The sequence below is a fragment of the Marmota monax genome, unplaced genomic scaffold (genome assembly GCF_021218885.2).
Source record: "Marmota monax isolate L192 unplaced genomic scaffold, Marmota_monax_Labrador192_F-V1.1 WCK01_AAM20220418_F8-fsc00201, whole genome shotgun sequence".
NCBI classification, from domain to species: domain Eukaryota; kingdom Metazoa; phylum Chordata; class Mammalia; order Rodentia; family Sciuridae; genus Marmota; species Marmota monax.
Window position 1 is genome coordinate 111,727 of NW_026695150.1, and position 12,515 is coordinate 124,241.

A 12,515-nucleotide genomic window follows, 5' to 3' on the forward strand; every position below is an offset into this window, starting at 1 on the left:
CATTGATGTGGTTGTGTCACTGTAGTATGCTGATTTTAAGTCTTCTGGGTATATACTGGGATAACTGGGTCAAATGGTGGTTCCATTTCAACTTTTCTGAGGAATTTCCATACTGCTTTCCATAATGGTTGCACCAATTCGCAGTCCCACCAATGAGTGAGTGTCCTTCTTCCCCACATCGTCACCAACATTTATAGTTATAGTCTATAATTGTCATTCTTAATGGAGTGAGATGGAATCACAGTGTAGTTTTAATTTGCATTTCTCTAATTGCTAGCGATGCTGAACATTTTTTCATGGGTTTGTTGACCGATCATTTATCTTGTTCTGTGAAGTGCCTATTCAGTTCCTTTGCCCATTTTTTGATTGGGTTATTTGGTTTTCTGGTGTTAAGTTTTTTGAGTTCCTTGTATATATTAGAAATTAACACCTTATCTGAGGTACTGGTGTGAAGATTTTCTCCAAATCTATAGGATCTCTGTACATGTTCTTGATTATTTCCTTTGCTGTGAAAATGCTTTTTAGTTTGATACCACTCCATTTATTGATTCTTGGCTTTACTTCTTGCGCTTTAGGAGTCTTGTTGAGGAACTCAATTCCTAAGTGAACATAATGGAAAGTTGAGCCTACGTTTTCTTCTAGTAGGCACAGGGTTTCTGGACTAATGCCTAGGTCTTTGATCCACGTTTTTTTGTGCAGGGTGAGAGGTAAGGGTTCAAATTCATCCTAATACAAATTGATTTCCATTTTTCCCAGAACTATTATTAAACAGACCATCTTTTCTCCAATGTATGTTTATGGTGGCTTTGTCTGGTATGAGATAACTGTATTCATATGGGTTTGTCTCTGTGTCTTCTATTCTGTACCATTGGTCTTCATGTCTGTTGGCACCAATACCATGCTGGTTTTGTTACTATAGCTCTGTAGTATAATTTAAGGTCTGGTATTGTGATGCCTCTGCATCATTTTCTCACTGAGAATTGCTTTGGCTATTTTGGGCCTCTTATTTTTCAAAATGAATTTCATGACTGCTTTTTCTAATTCTATGAAGAATGTCATTGGAATTTTAATAGGAATTGTACTTACAGTACTTTTGGTAGTTTGGACATTTTGATAATATTTATTCTCCCTATTCAAGAACATGGGAGATCTTTCCATCTTCTAAGGTCTTCTTCAATTTATTTCTTTAATGTTCTGTAGTTTTCATTGTAGAAGTCTTTCACCTCTTTTGTTAGGTTGATTCCCAAATATTTTTCTTTTTTTGAGGCTATCGTGAATGGCATAGTTTTCCTAATTTCTCTTTCATTTGATTATCAATGGTGTATAAGAATGCAAAGGATTTATAGGTGATAATTTTATATCCTGCTATTTTGCTGAATTCATTTATGAGTTCTAGAAATTTTCCAGTCGGTCTTCTAAATCTAGAATCATGTCATTGGCAAATAGGAGTAGTTGAGCTCTTCTATTCCTATTCATATCCTTTAATTTCTTTCATCTAATTGCTCTGGCTAGAGTTTCTAGGACAGTGTTGAATAGACATAGTGAAAGAGGACATCCTGCCTTCTTCCAGTTTTTAGAGGGACTGCTTTCAATTTTTCTACATTTAGTGTGATGCTGGTGTTGGGTTTAACATACACAGCCTTTACAATGTTGAGGTATGGTCTTACTGGCCCCAGTTTTTCTACTGTTTTGAACATGAATGGATGCTATTTTGACAAATGCTTTTTCTGTATCTATTGAGATATTCATGTGATTCTTGTCTGTAAAGTCTATTGATGTGATGAATTACATTTATTGATTCCATATGTTGAACCAACTTTGCATCCCTGGGATAAACCGCACTTGACCATGGTGCACTGTCTTTTTAACATGTTTTTGTATGTTACTTGCCAATATTTCATATGAATTTTTGCATCTATGTTCATCAGGGATATTGGTCTGAAGTTTTCTTTCCTTATGGTTTGGTATCAGGGTGATACTAGCTTCATAGAATTGAGTCTAAAAGGGTTCCCTCCTTTTCTTTTTTCTTTTTTTTGGTTCCCTCCTTTTCTATTTCATGTGATAATTTGAGGAGGACTGGTGTTAGTTCTTCTTTGAAGGTCTGATAGAACTCAGCTGAGAATCTGACTGGTCCTGGGGTTTTCTTTCTTGGTAGGATTTTGATGGTGTCTTCAATTCCATTGCTGGAAATTTATCTGTTTAAATTTTCTATGTCCTTTTGATTCAATTTGGGTAGGTCCTATGTCCCTGGAAATTTGCTGATATCTTCAAGATTTCTATTTTATTAGAGTATAAATTTTCTGATTATTGTCTATATGTTGGTATGTCCAAGGTGATATTTCTTTGTTCATCATGAATACTAGTAATTTGCATCTTCTCTCTTTACTAGCTTTGCTAAAGGCTTATGGATTTTATTTTTTCAAAGAACCAACTTTTGTTTTGTTGATTTTTTTAATTTTTTGTTTCAATTTCATTTTTATCAGCTCTCTTTTAATTATTTCCTGTCTTCTACTGCTTTTGATGTTGATTTGCTCTTCTTTTTCTAAGACTTTTGGTGATAATGTTGGATTATTTATTTGATAACTCTCTAGTCTTTTAGCGAATAAGCTCAATACAATGAACTTTCCTCTTGGAATGCCTTCATCATGTCCTAGAGACTTTGATGTTGTGTCGTTATTCTCATTTACCTTTAAGTACTTTTTTATTTCATCCCTGATTTCTGCTGCTACCCTTGGCAATTTAATAGCATATTATTTAATCTCCAGGTATTAGAGTAGCTTCTATTTTTTATTTTATAATTGATTTCTAATTTCATTTCATTATGACCTAATAGATGCAAGGTATATTATTTCTTTTTGTATTTGCTAAGAGTTGCTTTGTGGACTAAGATATAGTATATTTTATAGAAGGATCATGTGCTGCTGAGAAAAAAGTGTATTCAGTCATTAATGGAACAAATATTCTACATATCTGTTAAGTGTAAATTATTAATTGTAGTTTTTAGTTCTATAGCTTCTTCATTTAGTTTTTGTTTGGAGAATCTATCCTGTGAGGAGACACATGTTAAGCCACCCAGTATTACTGTGTTGTGGTCTATTTGATTCTTGAAATTGAGAAGAGTTTGTTTGATGTATGTAGATGCTCCATAGTTTAGGGCATAAATATTTATGATTGTTAGGTCTTATTGATTTATAATTCCCTTAAGCAGTAAGAAATGTCCAACTTCATCCCTTATGATTAACTGTGGCTTGAGTCTACTTTATCTGAAATGAGGATAGAAACCTGTTTGTTTATAAGACCCATGTGAATGTTTTTTTTCCCCATCCTTTACCTTCAATCTATGGATGTCTTTGCCTACAGTGATTCTCTTAGAGACAGCATATTGTTGGGTATTGTTTTTAATTCAATCTGCCAGTCTGTATCTTTTGATTGATGACTTTAGGCCATTTATAGTCAGTGTTATTATTGACAAATGGATTTTATTCTCTGTCATTTTCATTTATTTCTGCTCTTTAATTTGAATGTTTCTCCTTAGATTGACTATTACTCTAGCATAGTTCCTCCCTTTGCTGGTTTTCCATTTATTTTTCATTTCTTCTTCAAGAAATATCTTATTGAGTATGTTTTATAGCTCAGGCTTTCTAGATATGAATTCTTATAAATTTTTGTTTATCATGGAAGGTTTCTATTTCATCATCAACTCTGAAGCTTAATTTTGCTGGAGATACTATTCTTGGCTGGCATCATTTTTTTCAAAGCTTGATATATATTATTCCAATACCTCCTAGCTTTGAGAGCCTGGTTGAGAAATCAGCTGAGATCCAGATTGATTTCCCTCTACATATGACCCATCATTTTGCCCTGGCAGCCTTTAAAATTCTATCCTCATTCTGTATGTTAGTCATTTTCATAATCATGTGCCTTGGTGTGGGTCTGTTATAATTTTGTACATTTGAGGTCCTATAAGCCTCCTTTATTTTATTTTCCATTTCATTCTTTAGGCTTGAGAAATTTTCTGATATTATTTCATTGAAAAGACTATGCATTTCTTTGGTTTATGTCTCTGAGCCTTCATCTATCCCAATCAATCTTACATTTAATCTTCTCAGGTTATCCATATTTCATGGAAGTTTTGTTCATGATCTCTTAACATCTTTTATCCATAGTCTACTTTAAAGATTATACATTTTGTAATTCCAGCAACTTGGAAAGCTGAGGCAGGAGGATAAAGAGTTGAAAGCCAGCCTCAGCAAAAGCAAGATACTAAGCAACTCAGTGAGACCCTGTCTCAAAGTAAAATACAGAATAGGACTGGGGATGTGGCTCAGTAATTGAGTATACAAGTTCAATCCCTGGTACCTAAAAAAAAAAAAAGAAAAGAAAAAGAAAAATTATACCTTTTGTCTTCATTGCCTAAAACTCTGTTTTGTAAGAGGTCTAATCTGTTCATGATGCCTTACATTGAATTTTTAATTTGGTTTACTGATTCATTTTGAGGATTTCTGATTTTTTTTCAGAATCTCTCTCTTTATTGAAGTGATATTTCACTACTTGTATATTCTCTCTAATTACACTCCTAACATCATTCTTTACTTCCCATATCAGTTTAAGTACATATATTCTAAACTCCTTTTCTGATATTTCTTCCACTGTGGTGTCAATGAATTCTGTTATTGAAGTATCTTAGTTTGTTTTGGGTGATTTGTTCCCTTGCTTTTTCATGTTGTCTGCTCATATGTGTGTCTACTCATCTAACAGTATGGATCTGAGGCAGTAGAGTTTCTACCCTGTGGACTTGCAGTATCCCTGAAGATGTCCAGTACCTCACCATTTGGCAGGAGACAAATAATACAAACCAATGCAAACCATACACAGAATTAGTCCAAATAGTTCCTTCTATGCATCTACAATGTTAACTGTCACAATAAACAAAAGTGATATGATCATTTATTGCCCACAGTAAAAAAAAAAAGTGAGTTTGCAAAAGGGTTTACAAATTTTGAATGGTGGACAGGGAGAGAACAGAAGTGATGTGGGATGTGATGACTATGAGGGAGAAAAGAAAACAGAAATAGAAAAATATAGGAAGAGTGAAAGAGAACAATAGAAATTGGCTATTAGCAGAAAACAAGAGAGAAAGAGAATCAAAGGAAACAAGTGAGATAAAAAGATATACAAAGTAAAATTTTAAAAAATTAAAAATAAAAGAATACAAAACAAATCTGAAATATACAAATCAAACATCCCAGTCCTCAAAATACTAATCCATGAAAAAATAACTGACTTCAAAAATGCTAAAAATGAGGAAAAAATAAATATGAATATGTATAAGTGTTTTTGAACCATCCAGATCACAAAGAAAAAAGAGGAAAAAAAAATTTAAAACTTGATGAAAAGTTAAAGAATTTTTCTGTTGGAGTTCAAAAAGATTTTCAGCTTCCCTTCTCAACAGAGCTAGATGGGGTGGCCTGGAATGTGATGCCTGCTCCACCCTTAATGTGGGGTTGCTGAAATGAGAGGAAATCCTGTAGGCAGACCTCATGGAAGTGGGGTGTAGACACAGGTGGTCTCCAGGTTTTCACTGAATGGCAATTGGTCTGGAGATTTTAAATCAGCACACCTCCAGGACCCAGCAACTGCTGGTCCACACTGGAAGACGAGACCCCTGGGATCTCCCCTGGGTTCCACTCATGCAGTGGAGGAGCCAATTCTTAGTCCCTTCATTTCATTGTCTCTTAGATTCAGTCTCCAAACTCAATCTTTCCCACCCCTGCATCTTTCCAATTACCAGTCAGGTGCATCTCTCCCAGTCAGTCCTGCAAGCAGCTAGATTGGAGGGGAAGGGGGGAAAGGTGGGTGGGTTACCATGACCAGTATTCCCCTGTGTAAACCCCTCTCCACATTTGATTTTCTCCTGGTCAGTTAAGCACACTCTACATTATGCAGTGTGGGTTTGCCAGGCCTGTATTTTGGGCAAAACTCAGGTTTACCAGGAATCAGTTCCCCGCTAGCCACCAGCCACTTCACCACAGCTGCAAAATGACTCCTTCCTCTTTCCTCCACAGGCAGCCAAGAATGATGTGGCTTCTTTCCTGCACTAGGATATCGTGCAGCATGCCTTTCAGTTCAGTCGGGCAGTGTCTTTGATCTCTGAACTCTCCATACCCAAGACACACCTCAGGCCTCCTAAAAATACAGGTTCCTTTAATTCCCTTATCCCTCCACTTTGCTCAAAGAGACACTGCTATGGCTGGTGCCTCCAGTGGCAGCAATGGAGGTAGTGCTGGAAATGTCTTCCTTATTATGTACAACCTCCTGAGTCCCCGATCTGCTTTGAATTTCCAGTATTAGATTTCAGTGAAGTCTCGCCCCCCACCCTTTTTTTTTTCACCCACCTTGCTGAGAAGCTGCCTATGTGCTTTCTTGGTTTCATGCCACAGCACAACCAGGAAAGCAACCTTCTCTATTCTGCCATCTTGAAAAAGTAGTCTAACATTCTTACAATAGGGACAGGACATGGATCAGTGACTGGCAGGGACTAGATATCCAGGAAGAGGCTGACCATACAAGAACATAAAGTGGGAATTCTGGGAGCCATGGAAATGAAGTTCTGTATCTTCATTATTGTGGTGGACATAATACTGAGTTTGTCAAAACCTGCAAAACTTTCCACTAAAAAAAAAAAAAGATGAATTTTAATGTATGTAAATTACACCTTAACTTAAAGATACAAAATTCACACCAAATTAGAAAAATGACTTACAATTAAGGAGAAAACAAATTTGCCTAGTTGAAACCTAACATAAATAAACGCCCACTTTGGGCTATCTATACATAAGGCAAGTTTTAAGAGAAAATAACTGACCAGGAAAGAAAAATGTGTACAATTAGGGAGTAAGTATAAATACATAGGTAAAGCTAGTCCTTTGAATAGATCACAATATGAGTGGCATATTTTTATTTACAAAATTTTGCCTTTTGTCTAACAACTAAGAAGGCGGGCTGGCACAAATGAGATGCTTGGTTTAAATGGAAATGGTTGAATATCCATGAGATACGGAACACAATGTCTGGCCCTAAGTAAATGCTGAACAAGTGGTTGCAAGAGCAACAGAATAGGGTTAGGGTTGTGGCTCAGTGGTAGAGCAATCACCTAGCATGTGAGGCCCTGGATTCGATACTCAGCACCATGTAAAATTAAATAAAATAAAGGTATTGTGTCCAACTACAACTAAAAAATGAATTTTTTTTAAAAAAGAGCAACAGAACAGAAAAACTTTTTGCTAGAACTTGAAAATAACATATTTAGTTAAAGCAACTCCTACAGATATTTATTTTTCAAAAGCAAAGCAATTGCTTCAAATGGGTATGTGCCTCTTTCTAACAAGAAGTATGGTGACATTCAGCATATTTTATGAAAAGAGCATAAGTGAATATCTAAAATAAAACATTTGCATACTGTCATGTGACTTTTAAGCTTTAGTAACTGCTTTGCTATCCACTGTGATTATTTTATGACTTATTTTCAATGATGTTTTTATTATTGATGTTTTGTAATACTGTTGCTTTAAACATTTAAACATTTTTGTCAGCTTTAAAAAATGGATTATTCTTCAGAAATAGCATTTAAGTTTACTTTCTGCCCTGAAGTACTGAATTTATTTTGAAATAAAACATTCTGACGTTATCAATAAATCAAAAAAACAACCAAATAATTATATTTTATGCGATGGAATTTTACTAGACAAAATTAAAGTCTTTTGGATGAACTCTGGATGATGAATCCATACACCTGGGCCAACATTTCAGGTCTGATACTATATAACCACGTCAGCTTAGTATAAGGTTCTGCACCTTCTGGTCTGTAAAATGAGATGTTGCAGGACTTTCAAAATGAATTTTTAGAAGGGATCATCTATGAAGAACTAAGTACACAAAGATAAATCTGACACAGTGCCCTAAGAACCCTTGTGCGGTACTTGAGATAGTTTCTTAGAAAGAATTACTATTGCCTTTGAACTCGAAAGAATTTTTTTTAAGGAAGCAAGCAAAAGCCTAAGCCTCCATTGCTCTTAATTGTCACATCTTTTCAAATGAGTAAGCACATCTATAGATAAGGTGACCAACTCTCCTGATTTGTCTGGAACAGAATGGGTTCCCAGGAACAAAATTTTCCATGTTAAAACTGGGACAGTCCTAGGTTAACAAGGCCAGGGTTAAGGAGGTTCCCAGGACTCTCTCTAAAGACCATGCCAATAGAAGAATAGACAAGTTATAGATGAGTAAATAACTTTATCATCCCACTGACTTCCTTAACTGACGCTGAAGTTCCAGCATTTTATTTACCTTTCTTACCCAAGGTTGAATCTGATGTTAAAACTAAAAACTACAGAACAAGAAAAATTACCTTGTTTTTACCTTTGCCTCTTTCCTACCACTTTAATGAATCTGGGGATCTCAGTAACAGTCATCAATATTGAACATCTTTTTGACCTTGGACACATGTGATAATGGCTAACCAATTTTCCTGTCATTACTTTTTAGCCCCTGAGTTTTGAAAGCAAGAAAAGCTATACCTTGAAGGTGGAGGGAGCCAATCCTCATCTGGAGATGCGTTTTCTAAACCTGGGCCCCTTTCAAGACACAACAACAGTGCACATCAGTGTAGAGGATGTGGATGAGCCCCCTGTGTTTGAACCTGGCTTTTATTTTGTGGAGGTGCCTGAAGATGTAGCAATTGGAACAACCATACAGATCATCTCTGCCAAGGACCCAGATGTGACCAACAACTCAATCAGGTTTTTCCAAAGATTCCACCTTTTCCTTATATCCTGCAACATTAATGTTCCCTTTCCATAATGTGATTTTCTAGCCCATTTTCCCCTTGCTTCTTCCTTTCCTATCCCATCTCTGGAAATTCTGAGGTTTTTTTCCTATTTATATAACATGGACCTGTCATGTTAATTGGAAATGAAGTATCATTATATCTGAAACTCACTTTCATTTGGTTCAAACAAACACATATACACGCATACAACCTTAGTTCTCAATCATAGTCCCACTTACATTTGAGGTTACATAATTCTGTGTTGCTATGGGAGGTTGTCCTGTGCACTGAATGATGTATAGCAGTATCTCCAGCCTTAACCCATTAAATGCCAGTAGCACCCCACCACCACCAAGTCATAACAACCTAAAGTGTCCACCCTATACTAACAAATGTCCAGGACAATGGTGCAAAATCAACCCCAGTGGAGAACTATAATTAAGATAAAACAGACACACAGATGTTAAAACATTAAACCCTTGACTCTTAGTGGTGATATAAAGGTGATCATTGCACATTCTTTCAATTTGAATAAACCTTTGATTTTTCACTTTTAAAAAATGGGAAAAGTAAACTATATGTATTTCCACATACTGTAGAAACAACATAGAAACTACTCCTGATGCCAATACTTTTAAAGCAATGCAGACTGCCAGACAGGGCAATCTCACATATCTGTCTAAGGTATGTTCTGAAATTAAAAGATGCTTCCCCCTCAGGAGGTGAGAACTGCTCTTATAACCATGGCCATTTTTCATCAACTCTGGAACCAAAGAGCAAACAGCTGGTGGACAGGTTGACAACTCAACCTTCCAGAGCAACTGCCAAGCTTCTGAAGCCCAACACAAAAGATTAGAATTCCAAGGCTATTTAAGGCCATCTGTCACATTAATTGTAAAAACCCACACAGTAAAATGAATCTGAGGCCTCAGTTCAAATAACGCATTTTAAACACACTCCAATTTATCAAATGCCTATTCTGTCAAGTGGCTACTTCCTTTACCTGGTTCTGTTGTGTATTTAATGAAAATGTGCTTTTTCAATTTAACAAGAATGATTTTCTCTAGAGAATAACTACACTAGGAGGAAATCTGCTTCCCTGAACCAAGTAGTAAACATTTTACAAGTTCAGGCCTTAAAATGGCTAAAATGATTTTGTTTGAATTTTTCTGTTTTCTTGAGGACAACTCATCTTTCTGAGTTAAAACTTTAAAAAGTAATATTCCAAATTTAAGCTTTGTAAATGTAAAACAGAAAGACAAGTAAACCTATATTGCCCTCAAAACAACCACAACACAAATGAAAGAGATTATCTTGTAAATTTATATTTTCAGAAGCCAAGAAAATTCTTTTTTATAATTATACAATTATTTTTTTTCAATCTAATTAATTTTTTATTTATATATGACAGCAGAATGCACTACAATTCTTATTACACATATAGAGCACAATTATTCATATCTCTGGTTGTATACAAAGTATACTTACACCAATTCATGTCTTCATACATGTACTTTGGATAATAATGTCCATCACATTCCATCATCATTTCTAACCCCATGTTCCCTCCCTTCCCTTCCCACCCCTCTGCCCTATATAGAGTTCGTCTATTCCTCCCATGCTCCCCCTCCCTACTGGACTATGAATCAGCCTCCTTATATCAGAGAAAACATTCAGCATTTGTTTTTTGGGGATTGGCTAACTTCACTTAGCATTATCTAACTCCATCCATTTACCTGCAAATGCCATGATTTTATTCTCTTTTATTGCTGGGTAATATTCCATTGTGTATATATGCCACATTTTTTTTATCCATTCATCTATTTAAGGGCATCTAGGTTGGTTCCACAGTTTAGCTATTGTGAACTGTGCTGCTATAAACATTGATGTGGCTGTGTCCCTGTAGTATGCTGTTTTTAAGTCCTTTGGGTATAGACCGAGGAAAGGGATAGCTGGGTCTAATGGTGGTTCCATTCCCAATTTTCCAAGAAATCTCCATACTGCTTTCCATATTGGCTGCACCAATTTGCAGTCCCACCAACAGTGTTGTAAGTGTACCTTTTTTCCCACATCCTCGCCAACACTCATTATTGTTTGTATTCATAACAGCTGCCATTCTGACTGGAGTGAAATAAAATCTTAGAGCAGTTTTGATTTGCATTTCTCTGATTGCTAGCAATAATGAACATTTTTTCATATATTTGTTGGTTGATTGTATATCATCTTCTAAGAAGTGTCTGTTCAGGTCCTTGGCCTATTTACTGATTGGGTTAAGAAAATTCTTTATGATTATAACTTATAAACTGTATATCTATTAATCTACAACATATTGATTTATTCATATCAAAGGAGATACTGTAGGGAGAACTTTACAGAATAAAACATTTTGGGGGAAACTGAAATATTATAAGCACAAGCTTAAAAATATCAGATCCTATTCTAAAATAGTCAGAATATACTGTGGATACTTCCACGTCTTCCCAGATTGTGACTCTTGACCCCTATATGGTAAAGTACTATGACTTCTAATAGGATCCCTATAGGGACCTACTGAACAACAAATAAGCAAAGAGACTGAACAGCCAGGCAGCACACATACAACCCTAGAGTGTACATCCAGTATTTAAGACTAACTCATTAGCTCAGGATATATCCAGGAATAAAAGAGAAACATCAGAGGTTCTAGATCCATTACTAGCATGAAGCAAAATGAGGTAGACAAAATGAAAGAATATGCTGCATGGTTAATTCATCTTCTGAATTTTGGTTATGAAGAATAAATAAGATTCATATTCATAAAAATAAAATACGTATTAAATCATGAAAATAATAAATGTTTTATCTGAAGTTAAAATGTAATACATTAAAGGCCATTTAACATTTTTAAAAGATTATTAGGACTTTTACCATCTTCATTCTAGAAAGTTGATAGTATGTTCAAGTATGTAATCTGATTGTCAATTACTGATAATCCCTAGAATAGCATCTCCAGATGTAGCCATATATATATTACAAATAGAACACTTAGATTCCCTGAATTTTTAATAAATGTTCAAGAAATTTCTGGAAATCAGGCTACTGACCATTTGGCAACTGAAATAGGCTTCTGCTAATGTACAAATGGCCTATTCTCTTGGCTATCTGGAGTGTGTGGATTTACCAAGCATGATCATTACCCCAAATTCAGAGAAATAGGGAGTCAAACAAACACCAATTACTATTTGCTTAAGGCAGTTTTGTATGTGTGCTATACCTATTCTGCTCATAGTACACAGGAATATTAGAGAAAGAAAACCACCTACAAAATCTACAAGTGTGTCCCAATTTCTTCATTTTCCATCTGTATTTTACACCTTTAATTTGTTCTCCTACCTCCTGGAAATTGGCCCAGTGCCCCATTCAGAGAAATGAGGCCATTATGCCCTCAATGCAAACCTCATCTGGGAAAGTAGAAATGGGAGAGGGATTCCTCTTGATGAGGGAGGCTTCTTGAGGCAGTGTCCTGCTATATCAACCAGGCAATGCTGTCAGTGGTCCTGGCCCTTTGTTATTTCCATAATTCCATCTCCCATACTATCTGTGACATTTGCTATGCTGTTGTAGCTTTGAGTATAGAAAGTTGATTCCTCATAGGCTGCTCTCCCCTTGGCATTATGCCTACAGTTTGGCGAGCTGCCATATGGTTCCA

At 35.7% G+C, this 12,515-nt stretch overlaps 1 protein-coding gene across 2 annotated transcripts in view; it reads left to right on the plus strand.

Moving 5' to 3' along the window:
- Cdh20 (cadherin 20) overlaps positions 1 to 12,515 on the plus strand; it is a 57,917-nt gene that overhangs the window by 26,681 nt on the left and 18,721 nt on the right. For both annotated transcript variants that reach the window (XM_046428191.2, XM_058573855.1), the window contains exon 6: positions 8,545 to 8,798. In XM_046428191.2, coding sequence (XP_046284147.1) covers positions 8,545 to 8,798 — 254 coding nt within the window. The remainder of the gene's footprint in view (positions 1 to 8,544; positions 8,799 to 12,515) is intronic.